The 23,222-nt window shown below is 46.2% G+C and overlaps 1 protein-coding gene across 1 annotated transcript; it reads left to right on the top strand.

The window, feature by feature from the left end:
* Positions 1–255: 255 nt before the first annotated feature.
* On the top strand, positions 256–18,484 carry LOC134655117 (muskelin). The gene is made up of 15 exons (XM_063510578.1): positions 256–408; positions 520–732; positions 2,171–2,372; positions 3,009–3,201; positions 4,734–4,810; positions 5,825–5,914; positions 6,867–7,021; positions 8,891–9,062; positions 9,199–9,362; positions 10,245–10,383; positions 10,668–10,859; positions 14,048–14,206; positions 14,761–15,006; positions 16,748–16,894; positions 18,254–18,484. The coding sequence occupies exons 1-15, from the start codon at positions 329–331 to the stop codon at positions 18,479–18,481; spliced, it is 2,457 nt and encodes an 818-aa protein (XP_063366648.1). The 5' UTR covers positions 256–328; the 3' UTR covers positions 18,482–18,484.
* The last annotated feature ends 4,738 nt before the right edge of the window (positions 18,485–23,222 follow it).

Here is a 23,222-nt window from a genome sequence, read left to right as displayed (position 1 = left end):
AAAAGAAAATATACACTGTACGTTCCAATATCATATTTAATAATCCCATCTGCGCTAAAGAAAATATTGCATTGCAGCGTCCGACTAAACAAGGTATATCAAAAATCAGATCAGTAAAAAACAAGAGAAAAGGAAATTTAATCAAATATTTGAGTTATAAAGAACATTGCGTGAATTTTACATATTTTTGTTATTTTCTATTTTCATATCTACTATACCTAGTATCGGAACATAATGTCACTGTCAATTTGTCAAATGTCAGGTGATAATAACAAGACTATATTATTTTAGCACACTTTATTAAAAGTTACTCAGAAATTGCTAAAAAATGGATGATAAATATGAAACGGTGAAGCTATGTTACACAATACACAAATACTCGAGTCATTCGGCCAATTATATACCAGAGTAAGTTTCTTAGCGCTGGGGGTATGCTCTTTATTTCGATAGTTATTCCAGCCGCTCTCTCGCAGAGATCCGGTTTCTACGAAAATGAACGATTTTCATGATTTATTCCAGAAATATAATGGTGAACAATCCATCGGATCAACTCTCGAGATGGTTTACGGACAGCAACACGCCCTCACAGTATATAATGTTGAAAATAAAAGCGCCTGCTATTGTGGAAACTATCAAATTCGGGAAATACATTAAAGCTCACGTCAGTGACCTGAAGAAATTCCAAATATTAGGAGGCACAGACGAACACAACTTGTCTGTGTTGTTATCAGCGTGAGTAAACAACAATAATAGTACTAACTTGTACATCTACAAACTTTTTTATTTGGTTACAAACAGCTGTTAAGTCTTTTATTGTTAAGCTGCTGAAAAGAATAATCCGATCAATACTGACCCTTCTCTCTAGGCAATGAGATGCAATTAAATTTGTAACTAACACTATTTTTGTCCTCTTAAATAACTTGAACTATGAAACTTATCCATTTTTGACAACTAGGCCTCCAAGCCTCCAACAATATTTTTAACATTAAGAGTAATTTCTTTTTCAATATTTTTGTATTATTCTAGATTAGAAAACCTAATAAGTAAGCTGCTGTATAAGTTTGCTTTTTGATATTTATTTATTTTGTTTAAACCTTATTGCACAAAAGAAAAACTTAATGTACAAAAGGCGAACATAATGCCATGAGGCATTATGTAAATCACATACATATATTTTTACAATATGTTGTGAAAAATACAAATATAAGTTACTTCTATTTACTTTTGTTTTTTGTTGAATGTGAATAAGGCATATTCTTTAAGTAAGGAGTTGTATAAAGGCTGTAAAATTCCTATTCCTAATCACATTTATTCTAATTTTCAGAAAAAGTTTATTACAGCAAAAATTACCAATAAAATGTAGCTCAAAGAGCTAAAAGTGTTGTTTTCTGTGGTCTTAGAACTCTCAAGTGTCAATTATTTGTGTGGCTTAAAGAGCCACAATAGGGATGTTGACATGAATCGCGAATATATAATATGTTATGTTTTTACCATAGCAGGGAATATTAGAACGCGGAAAATCATATTTTGCAAGTGTAAATATGCGTAATAAATTAATTAAAAATAATCAAAAGTATTTAAAATAATGCCCAGTATCACGTGACTGCAAACGCCAATCGGAGCGCGTGACGTAATCACAGTGGAATCACCAAAGACAAGTTATAAAACCTGCCTAAGTGTCTACAGATTATCGTACCGAAACGCGATCTTGGTGCGGTGCAGCGCACGAATCGATAGTGTGTAAGGTGGTGCATTAAGGACGCAGCTATAAGTTAGAGCGAGAAAGAAGGTCACTGTCCGATGCGGTAGTGTGTTAAGGCTTTTAAAAAAATTGTCAATTGCCATATAAAGAATTTAAAAAAATTACTGACAGCAGTTTGTTTAAAACGCCGTTACGTCATCAAGGTCACGTGACAGTTTGGAGCGTTTAGGCGCGAAATTTAAACACGAAACTTATTATACATGTTTTTTTATTCAAAATTAATGAATATATTTTTTTAATATTTTTTTCTGTAATTATTACGTGTCTATCTACAAAATGAAACCAGTTCCAAAAAATTGTCAACATCCCTATTGTACCTTCAAAGTGCCGCATGCGGCTCACAAGCCGCAGTTTGCTGACCCCTGTCCTAGACTTATTGTTCCATATGATGTCTTTTCTGTTATGTAGCGGGCTCAAGAAAGACAGTGCACCAGAGGTGTTCAGGCTCCGACACAGGACCACAGAAGGCCTGTACTTGCCGGTGCAGTACCTGAAGATAGTGCCGCTGCAGTCCTGGGGCCCGGCATACAACTACACCATCTGGTATGTGGAGCTGCAGGGGAAGACGCATGAAGATCTGATGGCCAGTGTGCTAGATACTATTAATTTGGTAAGTGATGTTTCATTGTATTGTGTCAGATGGGCTATCGGTACGGCGAAAACCAAAATTCGGAAATTACGGGGATCTTTCTCTTTTACTTCAGTGAAGGCGTAATTAGAGTGACAGAGAAAAATGCCCGCAATTTGCGAACTTTCATTTATGCGGTTATAGCCCAGTAATCATTATGAAATGATACAAATGCTCAGGGCTTGATTTAAGGTGGTAATGTATAAATAATATAGAAAATACTTCTCAAATTTTATGTGATTTATAAGTGCTTACAAAACCGAAACATTATAATGAAACTCAATACATGTAATAAGTTACATGAGGCTTACAAAAGATTTTTCAATTTTAGTTTTTAAGGATTTGGACTATTAACTCTGTTAGACTAGTATATATTTCACAATTCACATGAGGATTTATCTTTAATTTAGGTAAGTATTACATCCAAGGTCCATCATATAAGAAAAAATGAAAGTGATACAATTACGCGGATATTTTATGCGACCCGCACACCCATTTCAAATCAGATATTTTAATGGCTGACTGACGCATTGTCATTTTTCCTACATTCCGTTGACGCATTCGCTCAACGCTGCGTTTATCGAATATAACAACCGCGCGCTTTACTTCATTATTTAGCGCAAAGAGGAAGAAGCAGTCCGAATGCTCCTAAAACACTTGCGCCGCCGCCGCTACAAGGACGCCTTCGAGGCGCTGTCGCGCGAGAGCGGCGTGCGGCTCGAGGGGGAGCTGCAAGCGCGGCTGTGGCACGCCCTCGTCGAGAACGGGGACTACAAGCTGGCGGAGGATATCCTGGACGAGGCGGTCACTGGTGAGTTACTGGAGCTGCAAGCGCGGCTGTGGCACGCCCTCGTCGAGAACGGGGACTACAAGCTGGCGGAGGATATCCTGGACGAAGCGGTCACTGGTGAGTTACTGGAGCTGCAAGCGCGGCTGTGGCACGCCCTCGTCGAGAACGGGGACTACAAGCTGGCGGAGGATATCCTGGACGAGGCGGTCACTGGTGAGTTACTGGAGCTGCAAGCGCGGCTGTGGCACGCCCTCGTCGAGAACGGGGACTACAAGCTGGCGGAGGATATCCTGGACGAGGCGGTCACTGGTGAGTTACTGGAGCTGCAAGCGCGGCTGTGGCACGCCCTCGTCGAGAACGGGGACTACAAGCTGGCGGAGGATATCCTGGACGAAGCGGTCACTGGTGAGTTACTGGAGCTGCAAGCGCGGCTGTGGCACGCCCTCGTCGAGAACGGGGACTACAAGCTGGCGGAGGATATCCTGGACGAGGCGGTCACTGGTGAGTTACTGGAGCTGCAAGCGCGGCTGTGGCACGCCCTCGTCGAGAACGGGGACTACAAGCTGGCGGAGGATATCCTGGACGAAGCGGTCACTGGTGAGTTACTGGAGCTGCAAGCGCGGCTGTGGCACGCCCTCGTCGAGAACGGGGACTACAAGCTGGCGGAGGATATCCTGGACGAAGCGGTCACTGGTGAGTTACTGGAGCTGCAAGCGCGGCTGTGGCACGCCCTCGTCGAGAACGGGGACTACAAGCTGGCGGAGGATATCCTGGACGAGGCGGTCACTGGTGAGTTACTGGAGCTGCAAGCGCGGCTGTGGCACGCCCTCGTCGAGAACGGGGACTACAAGCTGGCGTAGGATATCCTGGACGAGGCGGTCACTGGTGAGTTACTGGAACACTCGAACAAGGAGTCGCTGGTGAGTTTCCAGTGATGACATTGTTCGAAAGGATAATTATCCATGATAGTTATCATGATAATTATCGTGATTTTTATGCCTGATGATTATCGATTTGATAATAACCAAAAATTTAAAACGAAAAATATAAAAAAACACCCCAATCATTATTTTTACTATCAAAGAATTTGAAGAAAATTTATATATTTAGCACCATCCATACCTGGGATAATTATCAAAGACTATAATTATCTGGATAATTTCGGACCCTGCATTGTAGGTATGTTCTAAGCATTGTAGGCTTCAGAAAACCAAATGGATGCCATTAAAATGTGTTTAAGTTGTTTTTGCTGCGTGTAAAATTTGTAAATGAACCTCTTAGTTTATGGTATGTGTCACAAACATAAATTTACATGTTAATGTGGATTTGCTATGCTGACAACTTACGCTGAATTTAAGTCTCTGCTTAGTAGAACCTTGTCATAATAATTCTAAATCTAAGTATATTACAATCAAATTATTAGGCGGTGTAATTTTAATACCAACTTTGTTCTGTTTGTATTAAGGTAGAAAATCAAAGGACTAAGAGTACCTAGTTTACTTTACCCTGATTGTGATTATGATTAGCTAATTTAATTTGTATTTGTTTTGCAGAAGGCGAATTCGACTGGTACATGTCGTGGCAGCCGTACACGCCCGTGTGGCGCGAGATGTCGGGCTGCTCCGTGCAGGTAGGTCACAGACAAGACATCCTCTAGGTCTAGACCAGCGATCGGCAACCCGCAGCCCGCGGGCCGCATGCGGCCCGTGAACCTGTCACTTGCGGCCCGCGAGCCTCCATGGCTATATTGTATGCAATATTGACCAACGACAATGTCTAGTCTAGTCATAAATATTAACAAAGTGCGGCCCGCGTCAACTTCGTGAACTACTATGTGGCCCTTGGCTGCTAAAAGGTTGCCGACCGCTGCTCTAGACTGAGCATAGTAGCGCTACCCTCTCTGCCACAAATATACGGTAGTTTTACTCCATTTTTGAGTCAGTGTCTTTCTATGACGTCCGTGTCTTTTAACGGACCAATCACGGCACGGGATTCGCTCACCTCGTCCCCCGCACCCCAGTGTTTTTGGCAGCATCGGTTTCATGAAATAATTGCTCTAAACTCCGTCTAGAGGATTCCTAGTCTATGAGGTAGGTACTTAACTAGCTAGGTACTAACTGTTACACTTAATTCACTTTGGCAGGCTTAGGGCCAGTTCCACCAACCACATTTGACAGACTGATCACATCACTCGGCAGAGAACTATGAAAATTCCCATACAATAAAATTTAGCGAACCCCTTAACGGTGACAGGCGGTTTGGTGCAACCGACCCTTAAACTTGCGAACGCGCTGTTAAATCCGAAAAAATGCTTATTATAAATATACACTGTGTGAAATAAAACTATTAAAACGGATTATATCGCGTATATGGAATTTATACTGCACTATACTATATTTGTATTTGAATATACGCGATATAATCCGTTATAGTTTTAATTCATGAGTAACTATCGCGGTGCTCAATCTCGCGTTATTTATAGTTTGTCAAAGAACTGTCTTATTTCAAACATAAATAGACAGAGAGAATCATACTATCTTTGTCTTACACTAGTACTAGCACCCATAAGAAAAGGATGAGTATAGTTTTTTTGGTTCTTATTTACTGACAAATTGGTTTGACTAACTATATGTTTTAACTTTAGGTGGAAGACCGATTATGCTGCGACACGCCGCCCCCGCAGCGCTCCAACGAACTGTCGTGCGCCGACCGCGAGCCGCGACCGCTCGATGCGGTGAGACCATTTACTATACATAACACCGCTTATATAGTTTTAACTTTTAAGCCATAATGTATTGTTTGCCCGAATTTTCGTTAGTCATAATTCATTTGGTTCAGAAACGCGTCACTTTTCGGGATTGCCATAAAACAAACCTAACCTAACCTATCTATAGGATAACCTAACGAAAATCCTGAAATGTTAATATGATAATATGACAAACAATACATTATGACTTAAAACTTTATGGGAAACAACGGGACCCCATTTATTATACATAACACCGCTTATATATTTAGTCTCCTAAGGCCCAGGGTCCTACTAGGTAACTGAAATCCTGTTCAATTGGAACAGAGTCGCTTTTGCTTTGTTTCGTTCAATTTTCCAAGAACGCAGTCAACTCTATTTAATACACTATAGGTTGAAATTTCATTGGCAAATATTGGATTATTCATTTGTATGGCTGGGCCTTAGGTTAGGTTAGTATTCAAGTACTTTCGTTCAGCACATATGAAACTAGTGGTTTTCACCAGGGATGTTGCGAACATCCGCATCCGCATCCGCAACCGCGGAACTTCCGCATTATTTTCAACATCCGCATCTGCAGCCGCATCCGCATAAAATCGATGCGGAGCTTATGCGGATGCGGATGTCGAACAAGTCGGTACAGGAACGTCTTAGCGGCGGCGTAAGTGCTAGGTAATTTCGTCATTACCTATAACGAAATCGTCTAGATCCAGAAAAGTCGGCCAAGTTACTGTTTATTAAATATAACGCACCTATATTCTTGCTCAAATACTAAACGTTTCGTTTTTTTTAAATAAAAAAATACTAAAAATGTAATATTTGACGTTTTCTAAGTACCTAATCTTGACATCCGCATCCGCATCCGCGGATGTGAGCCTTTAAATATCCGCATCCGCGGATGTCAAAAAATCTGCATCCGCAACATCCCTGGTTTTCACAGGAGGTGCCCGTCAACGGCGAATCATCAGAGTGCGATATCACTTGCTGTACCAAACCCGGACCTCGCGGCGGCCACCAACTAGTAGTGGACTCTACTACTGGCACGCTGTACCTGTTCGGCGGCTGGAACGGGACGGAAGACCTCGACGACTTGTGGTATGGACCACTATCCTCGCGCTTATTTACTTATAAATCCTCAACAAAGTATACCATTAACTTGTTTACTTGGATTTTGAAGTCTATGGCGTTATTCAATCATAAACGTTTGTCTAACAAGCCGGTGATAATCGTTTGTCTCTCCGTCATTTTATATATGTGTATTTGTTAGAAAGAGTCGATACTGAACAGTAATTTAAATAAGGGGTTACACCGCCGCACCACTTTGCGTACATAAACACATAATAACCCTTTTTTACTGCCGGCGGAATGGCGAGAGATGGCATATAAAAAATTGTTAGAAATTGTGATGTCTATGCAATGGTATGACAGAATAAAGGAGAGGGCCTACCGCAAACACCGAAATTCTTACCACGAACACCGTTTTACTCCAATTAGGGATTGCAATCCGGTCCGGCGGATCCGGTAATCCGGCCGGATCCGGCACATTTTTCAAGATACCGGATCCGGCAAAATTCACCGGATCCGGTCTCGGATCCGGTAAGATGAATCAAAGATATAAAATAACGCTAAAATTTAAAAGTTCTCGCCAATATTCGAACGTCGCTCGACGCGCGCGGTATATGCGGTGCGGCTGCGACGTTGCCGTTCTATTTTCTCGCTCGCAAACAGCAACACAACAACTTGTTTGTTAGTTGACGCCAGTCTTCTAGCCGATGAAATATGTGTCGTCGTAGTGTTGAGATTCCCGTGCACCGTAAGTACTGAATTGTTTTATATTCAATTAATTGTGTTGTTACATTGTAATTAAATGTACGTGTTGTTTCGTTTTATTTTGTATAAACCATTATAGCCCAATTATAATAAAGTGCTACCTACATTTAAAATATACCTAATGAAATGAATAAATATTTATAAAACTTCATTCAGCACTTCAGCATTTAAGTTAAATGTTTTGTCGAATTAAAAGTAATTAGCGGATTATATGTTGAATTGTTGACTTTTGACGACCGGTCTGGCCTAGTCGGTAGTGACCCTGCCTGTGAAGCCGCGGTCCTGGGTTCGAATCCCGGTAAGGGCATTTATTGGTGTGATAAGCACAGATATTTGTTCCTGAGTCATGGTTGTTTTCTATGTATTTAAGTATTTGTATATTATATATATATATTGTTGTCTGAGTACCGACAACACAAGCTTTCTTGAGCTTAGCGTGGGGCTTATATGTCCTATAATGTTTATTTATTATGATGTTATCTTGTTATTATTGCTACTAAATAAAGCTGGAAAATATTCATAATTCATAATTCATAATAATATAATGTGTGAATAAATGTTTTATTGTATACTTGTAATAGATAGATATGCACGTTCATTGATTTTGTTTGCTCAAACTAAAACGGTTGAATTGAAGCACCTTTTTGTGGGAAATGTGGGTTAGGCTATATAGATATTTTAAGAGAAAAAGAAGATTTTAATTTGTGACACTGATTATTCTAATAAGACTTAGTGGTTAAGTAATAATAACGTTAATTTTTGAAACTTAAACAGCCGTTTTATTAATCCATTAAAAATATCCTTGACTTCGCATATAACGCTAAAAAACATAATAAAATACGTGACTTGATGATTTTTTTATCCGCAATACCAATCCGGCCGGATTCCCGGATTGAGTCCAGAATCCGGCCGGATCCCCGGATTGAGGCCAGAATCCGGCCGGATCCGGCCGGATTCAAAATCAGACCGGATTGCAATCCCTAACTCCAATTAAGGCGTAATTAGACTGACAGAAAGACGCCCGCAATTTGCGAACTTCGGTGTTTGCGGTTGGCCCTCAGGTGTTAAGACAGTTGTAAACAGGTGCAACTCACCAGAGCGCTGAAGAAAAGAGTAATGAATATTATTAATCAGGTCGTACGACACGGAGACGGAGCGCTGGGCGCTCCTCTGCCGGCACAGCGGGCTCGAGAGCGGACCCTCGCCGCGTTCGTGCCACAAAATGGTGTTCGACCCCGTGCACAGAAGGTTATACACGCTGGGGCGGTATCTGGACAACGCTCAGCGAGTGCCCAGCAATATGAACGTGAGTGTGATGAATTAACGACTTTGTGTCATAGTAAATAAGGATCAATTCGTTTTGAGAACGAACCCTCGCGTCGCTGTTTACACAAAATTTTATACGACTAATAGTACCTATTTTATCACCTAATTTTTTTCAGAGCGACTTATACATGTACGACGTGCCCACCAGCCAGTGGTCGCTAGTAATGGCCGACACAGCAGCGGCGGGCGGGCCTCGCCTTGTGTTCGACCACCAGATGTGCATCGACAGCGACACGCGCACCGTATACGTGTTCGGGGGCAGAGTGCTGCCACACAACACGTGAGTCACACACTACACGTATGACGTGCCCACCAGCCAGTGGTCGCTAGTAATGGCCGACACAGCAGCGGCGGGCGGGCCTCGCCTTGTGTTCGACCACCAGATGTGCATCGACAGCGACACGCGCACCGTATACGTGTTCGGGGGCAGAGTGCTGCCACACAACACGTGAGTCACACACTACACGTATGACGTGCCCACCAGCCAGTGGTCGCTAGTAATGGCCGACACAGCAGCGGCGGGCGGGCCTCGCCTTGTGTTCGACCACCAGATGTGCATCGACAGCGACACGCGCACCGTATACGTGTTCGGGGGCAGAGTGCTGCCACACAACACGTGAGTCACACACTACACGTATGACGTGCCCACCAGCCAGTGGTCGCTAGTAATGGCCGACACAGCAGCAGCCGGCAAGCCTCGACTCGTGCTCGACCACCAGATGTGTCTACGTGTTCGAGGGCAGAGCAGAGTGCTGCCACATAACACGTAATTGAGTGAGTGAATTAGAAAAAGTGGACGCTATTTTTTAAACTCCTTTGCTAGTAGTCAGATTGTGTTCAAAATCGATATTGTATTTAACATGTCGCTAAATCCGGGATTCATGTAAACTGGTTGCCATTTTTAACTTCTAAATAAAGGTCGGACCCTGCGTTTGCGTTGTCATTCGTCAACGATCAATTTTATGTGTTAGTCCGCACATTAATAACTACTAGGTACGTATAATTAGGCTTAAATCTTTTACAGGCAACGAGGATTTCTCTTTCGTCAGGAAAGTGCTTCCTGTCTTCAGAAGTGACTAAAGGGTCGAGGTTCAAAATGAACTGAACGTATCTTTATTAAGAGGAACAGATAAAGTTGATTACCTAACATTATTGTTTGCAGGGAGGAAGCCGCAACACCACAATACTCCGGGCTGTACGCGTACTACTTAAACACGAACACCTGGCAGCTGTTACTCGCTGACAGGCACTCGCTGCCCGCGCCGCAGCCGCGCGTGTCGCACTCCATGCTGTTCCACCCGGTGAGAAATAGAACTCACGTTATGGATGTGTCCTCCCGCCCTCTGACTAGACGTTTCCTTAACGTCTCACTCATCAAACGCACGCTTGACGCTGACGTCGATATTCATACATTTGTTTAAAGTATAGTAATGTATGTTGTGGGTAAGGGCCGGTTGTACCAACCACAATTAGTGAACACTCAGCATGGAACGTCACTCACATACAATAAAATGTTGCGAACAGTATAACGGTTTGGTGCAACAGACCCTTAGTTTTACTTAGCTAAGGTTAATTCTGATGTCAGGTCCAACGCAAGCTGTACATCTTCGCGGGGCAGCGCAACAAGGAGCACCTGCTGGACCTGTGGTGGTGGGACGTGGGGTCGGGCTCGTGCGGCGCGCTGAGCCGCGGCGCCGCCGCCTGCCCGCCGCCCGCCGCCGGCTTCACGCAGCGCGCCACGCTCGACCCCGACACCGACGAGCTGTTCGTGCTCTCGGTCAGTACACAAGGAGCGCCTGCTGGACCTGTGCTGGTGGGACGTGGGGTCGGGCTCGTGCGGCGCGCTGAGCCGCGGCGCCGCCGCCTGCCCGCCGCCCGCCGCCGGCTTCACGCAGCGCGCCACGCTCGACCCCGACACCGACGAGCTGTTCGTGCTCTCGGTCAGTACACAAGGAGCGCCTGCTGGACCTGTGCTGGTGGGACGTGGGGTCGGGCTCGTGCGGCGCGCTGAGCCGCGGCGCCGCCGCCTGCCCGCCGCCCGCCGCCGGCTTCACGCAGCGCGCCACGCTCGACCCCGACACCGACGAGCTGTTCGTGCTCTCGGTCAGTACACAAGGAGCGCCTGCTGGACCTGTGCTGGTGGGACGTGGGGTCGGGCTCGTGCGGCGCGCTGAGCCGCGGCGCCGCCGCCTGCCCGCCGCCCGCCGCCGGCTTCACGCAGCGCGCCACGCTCGACCCCGACACCGACGAGCTGTTCGTGCTCTCGGTCAGTACACAAGGAGCGCCTGCTGGACCTGTGCTGGTGGGACGTGGGGTCGGGCTCGTGCGGCGCGCTGAGCCGCGGCGCCGCCGCCTGCCCGCCGCCCGCCGCCGGCTTCACGCAGCGCGCCACGCTCGACCCCGACACCGACGAGCTGTTCGTGCTCTCGGTCAGTACACAAGGAGCGCCTGCTGGACCTGTGCTGGTGGGACGTGGGGTCGGGCTCGTGCGGCGCGCTGAGCCGCGGCGCCGCCGCCTGCCCGCCGCCCGCCGCCGGCTTCACGCAGCGCGCCACGCTCGACCCCGACACCGACGAGCTGTTCGTGCTCTCGGTCAGTACACAAGGAGCGCCTGCTGGACCTGTGCTGGTGGGACGTGGGGTCGGGCTCGTGCGGCGCGCTGAGCCGCGGCGCCGCCGCCTGCCCGCCGCCCGCCGCCGGCTTCACGCAGCGCGCCACGCTCGACCCCGACACCGACGAGCTGTTCGTGCTCTCGGTCAGTACACAAGGAGCGCCTGCTGGACCTGTGCTGGTGGGACGTGGGGTCGGGCTCGTGCGGCGCGCTGAGCCGCGGCGCCGCCGCCTGCCCGCCGCCCGCCGCCGGCTTCACGCAGCGCGCCACGCTCGACCCCGACACCGACGAGCTGTTCGTGCTCTCGGTCAGTACACAAGGAGCGCCTGCTGGACCTGTGCTGGTGGGACGTGGGGTCGGGCTCGTGCGGCGCGCTGAGCCGCGGCGCCGCCGCCTGCCCGCCGCCCGCCGCCGGCTTCACGCAGCGCGCCACGCTCGACCCCGACACCGACGAGCTGTTCGTGCTCTCGGTCAGTACACAAGGAGCGCCTGCTGGACCTGTGCTGGTGGGACGTGGGGTCGGGCTCGTGCGGCGCGCTGAGCCGCGGCGCCGCCGCCTGCCCGCCGCCCGCCGCCGGCTTCACGCAGCGCGCCACGCTCGACCCCGACACCGACGAGCTGTTCGTGCTCTCGGTCAGTACACAAGGAGCGCCTGCTGGACCTGTGCTGGTGGGACGTGGGGTCGGGCTCGTGCGGCGCGCTGAGCCGCGGCGCCGCCGCCTGCCCGCCGCCCGCCGCCGGCTTCACGCAGCGCGCCACGCTCGACCCCGACACCGACGAGCTGTTCGTGCTCTCGGTCAGTACACAAGGAGCGCCTGCTGGACCTGTGCTGGTGGGACGTGGGGTCGGGCTCGTGCGGCGCGCTGAGCCGCGGCGCCGCCGCCTGCCCGCCGCCCGCCGCCGGCTTCACGCAGCGCGCCACGCTCGACCCCGACACCGACGAGCTGTTCGTGCTCTCGGTCAGTACACAAGGAGCGCCTGCTGGACCTGTGCTGGTGGGACGTGGGGTCGGGCTCGTGCGGCGCGCTGAGCCGCGGCGCCGCCGCCTGCCCGCCGCCCGCCGCCGGCTTCACGCAGCGCGCCACGCTCGACCCCGACACCGACGAGCTGTTCGTGCTCTCGGTCAGTACACAAGGAGCGCCTGCTGGACCTGTGCTGGTGGGACGTGGGGTCGGGCTCGTGCGGCGCGCTGAGCCGCGGCGCCGCCGCCTGCCCGCCGCCCGCCGCCGGCTTCACGCAGCGCGCCACGCTCGACCCCGACACCGACGAGCTGTTCGTGCTCTCGGTCAGTACACAAGGAGCGCCTGCTGGACCTGTGCTGGTGGGACGTGGGGTCGGGCTCGTGCGGCGCGCTGAGCCGCGGCGCCGCCGCCTGCCCGCCGCCCGCCGCCGGCTTCACGCAGCGCGCCACGCTCGACCCCGACACCGACGAGCTGTTCGTGCTCTCGGTCAGTACACAAGGAGCGCCTGCTGGACCTGTGCTGGTGGGACGTGGGGTCGGGCTCGTGCGGCGCGCTGAGCCGCGGCGCCGCCGCCTGCCCGCCGCCCGCCGCCGGCTTCACGCAGCGCGCCACGCTCGACCCCGACACCGACGAGCTGTTCGTGCTCTCGGTCAGTACACAAGGAGCGCCTGCTGGACCTGTGCTGGTGGGACGCGGGGTCGGGCACCCTCGTGAGGTCTGGCAACCTTAGTCACCGGCAGGAACACAACAGTATGATGATGTCTAGTGTTATTAAATCTATTTATTTAAAAGAAGTCTTTATCAAAAAGACATGTCGGCTCCGTTAGGCCTCTATAAGAAAGAATTTCAACGAGTGTTACTAAACAAAAACATCAAAAAAACTGTATAATCCCTACCTTGAAATAGTTGCGCCCTCTTGTCTCGAGTCCGGACACATTCCATTAGGACGTGATGTACAGTCGAGTACAAAGAGATGTATCCACTTTTTCACCTTACTGCCTTGTAATAAGGTGAAAAAGTGGATACATCTCTTTGTAGTCGACCCTACATCCTCGACAGAGTCGCAGATGTCGCAGTTGGGCGACTCTGCTTTCCTCATTAGATGAGAAAACATATTTAATAGTGTTACTTGGCTGCGGTTTTCTGTAAGGTACTTTCCCAGTTGGGCTCTGCTCTAGACCTGGAATGACATCCGCTGTGCAACCACACAAAGCGAGATGACATTCACAGTGCCAATACCTCTCTTTTGAATGTAGTATAAGGACATACCCCGGACCACTACCAACTTTCTTTTAATTCTATATGACTTCAAAACTCGAATTTAATTTGTACTTATACAAGTACACGGGGACTTATGGGGAACGTATGGTTCACACTCCATATTTGTTTCAGGGTATGAGCAAAGAGAAAGACAAGCGCGTGTACAACACATTATGGGTGTTCTCGCTACGGCGTCTGACCTGGACGTGCGTGTACCGGAACGACAGTATCGCGCCGCACGAGCCGCGACCGCGCTTCGCCCACCAGCTGGTCTACGACCCCGTGCGGAAGGTCGGTACTACTAGACTAGTTATCGATCGGATCTAACGGAAATAACGTAGATGTCATTGTGATGTGTGGTGTGAAGTGAATGACGATTTTTCGCGGTCTCTATGGGTGTTCTCTCGACGTCTGACCTGGACGTGCGTGTACCGGAATGGCAGTATAGAAGATCGGTCTAACTCAAGTACCACGTAACGTACGTTCTGCGTGTATAGTATACAATCGAGGCGTGCGTTACGTGGCCGAAGCGTAAGGCCGCATACCCCAGCGGGCAGCGAGCCACGAGCGGCATTTCAAGCTCGTTCATACATTGAAAAATCAACTATCAAATGTATTTACGGGATTTGAAAGTTTACTGTTTCCCCGCTTCCTTCTGGCATCCAGACCACGGCCTTACTAGTGGACTAGTGTGTACTGGATTCTTTAATTTTTGGACTTGACAGACACTTTTTAATCTCCGATATGGCACTTTAGACTAAATTAAAATATTTGTTAAGAAGTTTATATTTCTGCTTCAATTTCCTAAGACGTGACATAAGTCCTAACCCTTGGTATTCTTCCAGATACACTACCTATTCGGCGGCAACCCCGGCAACCAGAACAGCCTCCGCCTCCGCCTCGACGACCTCTGGGCGCTCCATTTAAAACGAGCGTCCATTGAGAAAGTCTCCAGAGAAGCCAAACTCGCACTGAGAGAAGCCTGCTTTAGAGAGCTGGCGGCGACACCCGGAAGAGACACCATGGCACTAAAGTATCTGAGGAAGGAGCTACACGATGTATTGGATCACAACAACCCTGAGGAGGTGAGTGTCTTATGGCTATAAAGTTAAGGTTGCTTTTGGTATCAAAACGCGCTTCCATAGAGAAAGTCTCCAGAGAAGCCAAACTCGCACTGAGAGAAGCCTGCTTTAGAGAGCTGGCGGCGACGCCTGGCAGAGACACCATGGCGCTAAAGTATCTGAGGAAGGAGCTACACGATGTATTGGATCACAACAACCCTGAGGAGGTGAGTGTCTTATGGCTATAAAGTTAAGGTTGCTTTTGGTATCAAAACGCGCTTCCATAGAGAAAGTCTCCAGAGAAGCCAAACTCGCATTGAGAGAAGCCTGCTTTAGAGAGCTGGCGGCGACGCCTGGCAGAGACACCATGGCGCTAAAGTATCTGAGGAAGGAGCTACACGATGTATTGGATCACAACAACCCTGAGGAGGTGAGTGTCTTATGGCTATAAAGTTAAGGTTGCTTTTGGTATCAAAACGCGCTTCCATAGAGAAAGTCTCCAGAGAAGCCAAACTCGCATTGAGAGAAGCCTGCTTTAGAGAGCTGGCGGCGACGCCTGGCAGAGACACCATGGCGCTAAAGTATCTGAGGAAGGAGCTACACGATGTATTGGATCACAACAACCCTGAGGAGGTGAGTGTCTTATGGCTATAAAGTTAAGGTTGCTTTTGGTATCAAAACGCGCTTCCATAGAGAAAGTCTCCAGAGAAGCCAAACTCGCATTGAGAGAAGCCTGCTTCGGGGAGCTGGCGGCGACGCCTGGCAGAGACACTATGGCGCTGAAGTATTTGAGGAAGGAGCTACACGATGTATTGGATCACAACAACCCTGAGGAGGTGAGTGTCTTATGGCTATAAGGTTAAGGTTGCTTTTGGTATCAAAACGCGCTTCTATATACAAAGTCTCCAGAGAAGCCAAACTCGCACTGAGAGAAGCCTGCTCCAGGGAGCTGGCGGCGACGCCTGGCAGAGACACCATGGCGCTGAAGTATCTGAGGAAGGAGCTACACGATGTATTGGATCACTACAACCCTGAGGAGGTGAGTGTCTTATGGCTATAAAGTTAAGGTTGCTTTTGGTATCAAAACGCGTTGCCATAGAAAGTCTTCAGAGAAGCCAAACTCGCCCTGAGAGAAGCCTGCTCCAGGGAGCTTGCGGCGACGCCCGGAAGAGACACCATGGCGCTAAAGTATCTGAGGAAGGAGCTACACGATGTATTGGATCACAACAACCCTGAGGAGGTATGTACTTTGCGCCGCTTTTTTTACGTAACTTGTAATGTGGGCCAGAGTCGTAGGATGCAACCTCGCGCTAGACTCCGTCTAAGCTAACTTTGTACCGACGCGAGCAGAACAAAGTGAGCGAGTGTCATTATAAGCGTCATATTTTCATAGTAATTTGACACCAATGATGACAGTGACACATTTGGCTATTGCAAATGGCATGAAGAGATAGCTCCGCACGATATTATTTGCGACGTCATCATCATCATCCTGGCGTCAATCCCAGCTGTGCCCCCGCGCGGGGCGCGAGGACCCGGGGTCCGCCTATTATTATTTGCGACGTGCCAGATAGTAATACTATACATTGAGCGACTTGCGACGGCGGCAGCGATAACCATAGGTTGGATCGAGACACAGCGATCGGACCTTTCGTTCCCACCTATGGTTGTCGCTGCCGCCATCGCAAGTCGCTCAATGTCGTGGCCGAGCCGTAACTGTGTTAGGTTTGACCTGTGTCTCTTTAATCCCTTGATCTGTCCCCAGGTGGAGCGCTTCCACGCGCTGGCGACGGTGCTGTTCTCGGGCGGCGCGACGGCGCGCGGCTGCGTGGCGCTGACGCCGCGCCGCGTGCGCACGCTGGCGCGCCGCCGCGCCGCACGCGCCGCGCCACCCGACCTAGCACACGCCCTGCACGCGGTACGGTGTTTTTATTTTTTATTTATTTATTCAAGAAACAAACAGTCTTTTATAGTTATATATAACACTGGAAATTTTCTTAAAACTAGACTTACAGTTTCCTTAATGAAAATATTTTAACATCATGTTAATTCAAATTGTTTTCTACAGAGTAAAACAGAGCTATTTGTGCATACAACAATAAACTAAGAGAAAAATAATAATAAAACTAAAATATAAGAGTACCTATCACAGTATTAAAATTTGTACAATTTTATCAATAAATGTAGGTGTTATTGTAGCCCTGCGCTGTTCTCCTAGTGTGCTTCAGAGTTACTTTGCTTTTCAGCCAGTACCAAAGTTGGTCAAGTTTTGTCACATAAAACACAAAATAAACGACACGGTTAAGTATAGCAGGGATGTTGCGAATATCCGCATCCGCAACCGCGGATCTTCCGCATTATTTTCAACATCCGCATCCGCATAAAATCGATGCGGAGTTTAATGCGGATCTGGATGTGGAACAGGTCGGTACAGGAACGTCTTAGCATCGGCGTAAGTGCTAGACTGCTAGGTCATTTAGTCATTAGCCAAAAAAAACCTATTAAAATGAGCAGTCAAGCGTGAGTGGGACTTAATGTACGGAACCCTTGGAACGCGAGTCCGACTCGCACTTGGCTGGTTTTTTGAAATAAAAATTACTAAAGTGTAATATTTGACGTTTTTTATATATCTATCTTGATTGATTTTTATGTATCTTTTAAAAATCCGCATCCGCATCCGCGGATGTCAAAAAATCGGCATCCGCAACATCCCTGAAGTATAGTAGTTACCTAAATTCATTATGAGACTCCTCAAAGTAAGTACAAGTTACTGAACCGGTGAGCTTCATCTTGCCGCGGACTGAGCACCTTCCATAACCATGGTAACCATGGTAACTCCAGGTTTAACCGGCTAACCCCGGATTAGTGAAATGGCGCAAGTGGCGCTAAGGGTAATTTATGAACCACCAGCGTTCCAACCCAATGTGATAGGCAGATGCGCGTATCTACACGTAGGTCTCGTAGTAGGCATATGTAGGCAGAGTGCCGGGAGGGGAGTAGACACCAAACTCAGGTACTGTGTTATAGTTTATATCCTGTCACTATACAAGTCACCACCAATCTCCCTAGTAATTCTAATGATCAACTATATATATTATTAAACTACGTGTCTTGAAGAGGAAATCCCTTATCGGATGGAGAGGTGTTTTATCTGTTTATTAATTCGCTAAGTATCCACTACGTGGTTTACGTGTACATATGTATACTACGAGACCTACGTGTAGATACGCGCATCTGCCTATCACACCAAGATAATCTACTTTCGTACGTTTTCCAGGTGCTAGGTGCCGACGAATCGATCCCCGAGCCCCCGACGCCGTACGAGGACGTGTCGGCGGAGGCGCCCGACACGTGGGACGTCGGCGAGGACGACGACTGCGGCGCCGGCGACGCCGACTGGGCGGCGCGGCACGCCCGAGTGCTGCTCTACGACAGCCTGTGCAGATACTTCCGGCCGAGCAAGGTGCCGCCACAGCGGGATATAGCGGACCTGGTGGCGCTGTGAGGTGAGATAATCCATACTAATATTATAAATTTGACGACCGGTCTGGCCTAGTGGGTAGTGACCCTGCCTGTGAAGCCGATGGTCCCGGGTTCGAATCCCGGTAAGGGCATTTATTTGTGTGATGAACACAAATATTTGTTCCCGAGTCATGGATGTTTTCTATGTATATAAGTATGTATTTATCTATATAAGTATGTATATCGCCGCCTAGCACCCATAGTACAAGCTTTGCTTAGTTTGGGGCTAGGTTGATCTGTGTAAGATGTCCCCTAATATTTATTTATTTATAAAAGGAAGTCTGTCTGTTTGTTACCTCTTCACGCTTAAACCGCTGAACCGATTTTGTTGAAATTTGGTATAGAGATAGTTTGAGACACATACAACACATACACATAGGGCATAGGACATAGGGTAGTTTTTATTCCAGAAGTCATTCTTTAAGGGGGTGAAAAGGGGGGTGGAAGTTTGTACGGGGAATTGATAAAAAGCAGATTGGATAAAAATTGCTAAATCCACGCAAAAGAAGTCGCGGGCAAAAGCTAGAGTATGACATATTGGATGAAGGATAAAGATCGGTATTCCTAGGATAGCGGTGCCGTCATATAGCGGCCGTCTCCATACTAAATAATACGGCTAACTATGGATGTCGTAGTATTTGTATGGAGACGGCCGCTATATGACGGCACCGCTTTCGGAGGAAACCAAAGCTTAACTGGGCTAAAATTAATAGGCTTAAGAAATGTGTTGTTTTCAAGTATGTAAAAGGTTGTCGCTTGCCATAAGGAAGCTCTGACACGTTATTCTTATTAAGATACAAGCAAATTTGGTCCTTATGGTCAGCGACAATGTGGTACCTTTTACTTGAAAACGTCACAAATAGAAGCTAAAAAGAATATATGTAGAAGGGGGCATACACCCTGTAACTATACATTTTCAACTACTCTGTCACAGACGCGGTTGGCTGGACGCAAGATGTGCAAGGATAATACTTACGACACATTTCGAGCGGGCTCACACTTCATACTTGTACATGTTGAGTTATCTGTGTGATGTGCTGTTGAAAAGTTTCCTAAATTGTGAAATTTCCACATGGGATACCTAATTTCGAAAACTTCTCACACTTTTGTATTGGGAACTAAATTTTCCGTTTCCAAAATGGAACCTTTAATTATTTCTTGTGAAACACTGATTTAAACTTTCACGATTTTTACACATTATTAAATTGTACAACGGGACTTAATCGCGTCTCTAAGTTTTAAGATTTACCTCCGACGTTTCGAGGACGGCGTTGTCCCCGTGGTCTCGGAGAAAACTAGCTTAAGTTGACATCAGCATCTTCTAACCGCGCAAGTTTTTCGAACTGGGTTCCCCTCATCTGGCATAATATTGTTTGTCAGAAATACATTTCGCATAACATGTATCGCAGAAACACTTTTAGTCGAATGATAATTTTGCATAACTATTACTTGGCATTACTAATTACTACGCATACAATACATTTTGCAGCATATCATTAAGCAGAAGATTACTGTTGCCGACTTTCATTTAGCATAATTTTATGTACCATAACCATCCTGCAGCATACTCTTATTATGGCATAATGATTTTTTCTGCTAGCAGAAAAGCGGGTTAAGTTATTTAAGTAAGAACTGCGACCCCAACAAAATTGGACGTGTGCCAGAAAAGAAGGTTAGTTTATGTTAGAATTGCGACCTCCTACAAAAACGAATGGCTGTCAGAAAAATAGGTTAGGTTAGAGCTGCGACCTCCTACAAAAACGAATGGCTGTCAGAAAAATAGGTTAGGTTAGGTTAGAGCTGCGACCTCCTACAAAAACGAACGGCTACCAGAAAAGTAAGCTCAACTGCCATAAACATCACCTTTAATTAAACTTGATAGCTTTATGCCACCAAATTAGTATGCAATACATTTATCGGCGAAATCAATATTCGATTAAAATACTATTATGATCATCAACAGTATGCCAAAATATGGTTCTGCCCTAGTAGCACGGTAGCATTTTTATCGTTTATCACCATGCCTGTCACGTTCTAACAAGTATGTAAGTGCGAAAGTGACGGGCATAGTGATAGTCGATAAAAATGGATCCGTTCTGAGCCCGCTGGATTATAAAACTCTGCGAAGTGATTGTATGCTGATACTATGTGAAAGGTAATTCTGCCAAACGACATTTCTGCCAAGTAACATTATGCAATACAAATTTATGTCAAAAAACTTTCTGCAACACATTAGTAACTAATAACTCTTTCGAACTACCCGCACTTGGTCTTGTTTATCAGCTTGAACGTTTTAGTGTAGTATTTCGTTAGTGTTGTGTGTCGACAGAGTGACATCCCTAGTGCGCAAAACGTTCAAGCTGATAAACAAGACCAAGTGCGGGTAGTTCGAAAAACTCGCGCGCTTAGAAGATGCTGATGTCAACTTAAGCCAGTCCACCACGGGGACAACGCCGTCTTCGAAACGTCGGAGGTAAATCTTAAAACTTAGATACGCGATTAAGTCCCGTTGTACAATTTAATAATTTCTTGTGAAATTTCCAAGAACTTTTTTACTAGGAAACTTTTTGTAACTTGCATATCTGTAGTTATCTGTGACTAACTTACCGTAATGCGCAACATGTTTTATACCACGTTAGTGGCAATTGCAGGACCGCTACGGCACGCCTGAACGTAAGCCACTTTCATATAGACGCTGGCATATAAGGGGTGCCAGTAATAACACCTATACTCACAATGTACACTCAAGGTCACATATATATAAATGTTGTACCTTATTTCATTAGATTAAGGTTGAGAATTGTATACTTGTTTGTGACATTCACTGAACACGATTGCTTTTAAGTTTGAAAAATATAATTGTGACTAACAACTAAGTTTAGGTGCATTTAACGAGTCATTTATCGCAGTGTCAAAATGATTATGATTACCGATAAAAAATGGATCAAGTGACTTCTATATTACAAAATCCAAATAAAAAAATTAAACAATATAAAATAACAAAAAAACTAGAGGCCTCCATACAAGAAACATATTTATCTTGTTTATTATTTTTGTATCTTGTAACGGTCGAATAGAATATAGCTAACGGGTTTGGCTTGGTCAGGTTGTGAACCTCCACTAATACCTACATAAACATAAGTTTCAATGTATTTGTTATGTGTACTGCGTCGTACAGTCAGCAGCAGAAGGTGCTAAGCGGGCCAGGTGTTCAAAATGATCTTGACGCGACTTTATTGTTAAGAGAATAAGAGCGTGTCGAGGTCATTTTGAACACCTCGCCCGCTTAACAACTTCTGCTGCTAAAAGATATCGCCCCTTCAATATGTACAGTCATATTGAAGGGGCGATATCTTTTACTATTATATATTGACCACAAATTGTAAAAATATTTCATCTATTTGAGTTTTGTGAAGGTGTAAAAATCTGCTTGCAAGACTCGTGTAAAAACGGAGACCTGGTGCTGGAAAGGAAATTGTAGGTTATATTATAAGAATTTTAACCATAATTGTCTAAAACACATTACTTTTATTAAACCTACTAGCATAAGGGATTAGAACGCCGAAATCTGAATCTCTATCGCTCTACATATATCAATAATAAATGAAAAGACACTAGCGAAGGAGATAAATATAACATTAACATATTTAATCACTCAAAGTATAAAAATGCAACTCGTTAAAAATTTACTAGTTTGTAAGGTAGTTGACTGGTAGTATTTTTATACGTAACTGATACTTTCAATATAAATAATGCAATAAAAAGAAAAGCTTTGTTGAACCTTTTCGCCGCCATTGACTTGATATAAAGTCGGTACATTTCGTGCCACACACGCCATGACTTGATATGTCATACGGGTTGTTTACGTGCAATTTGTGGCATTGCGTTGATGACACTTTATTACTTCATTAGGGCGTTTTTATTTGTTGTCCCCTACACTTTTTTTTTTCAAATTTGGGATTTTTTATGTTATTTCTACTCAGAATCACGAGCTCTGTCTATCCTAATAGGAGAAAAAAAGTGTCCCAAAATTTCCATACATTTTTCGATCTTTCCATTGCGCGACCGCCATACAAAGTCTATGAAAAATGGTGACGTAATGGAAATAAAAACCTTAGGACACTTTTTTTCTCCTATTGGGATAGAAAGAGCTCGTGATTCTGAGTAGAAATAACATAAAAAATCCCAAATTTGAAAAAAAGTGTAGGGGACAACAAAAAAAACGCCCATTAACGTAGCGGCGAAAAGGTGCCTGATCAGGAATATAATGATCACGCGCCATGTTGCGGAATTTCACTGGAACTAACTTTTTCATACTATACTGAACTGTCACCCTGTACATGAAAATAACAGCGCCCTCTTGACAATGATCATGTATTACTGGCATAGAATTAGATGAACAAGAACAACTGTCAATCTTCAAAAGTGTGACCAAAAATGAAATTCAAGTGTGTGCGTAAATTGTCTATGTGAGATCAAAAATAGTGATGTCAAGTTACAACATATTAATAATCTGTCGATGTTTGATTACTTTATCGACTACTTTTTCAAATGTGTTGTTTTAAACGTAAAAATTCTACGACATTAAGACGTATAAATAACACTTGCACTGCGTGTGCTATCAAAATCCTTGCAGATTTATCTTAATGTAACTCTTACTGTGTTGGAAAGTGAAGTTTAAATTTATTGCTAAACATGAGCACCTTCAAAAAGGTATAACATTC

Source organism: Cydia amplana, chromosome 16 (genome assembly GCF_948474715.1).
Source record: "Cydia amplana chromosome 16, ilCydAmpl1.1, whole genome shotgun sequence".
Lineage (NCBI taxonomy): Eukaryota > Metazoa > Arthropoda > Insecta > Lepidoptera > Tortricidae > Cydia > Cydia amplana.
The sequence above is the reverse complement of the archived record's forward strand: the minus strand, read 5'-3'. Positions and strand labels throughout refer to the sequence as shown.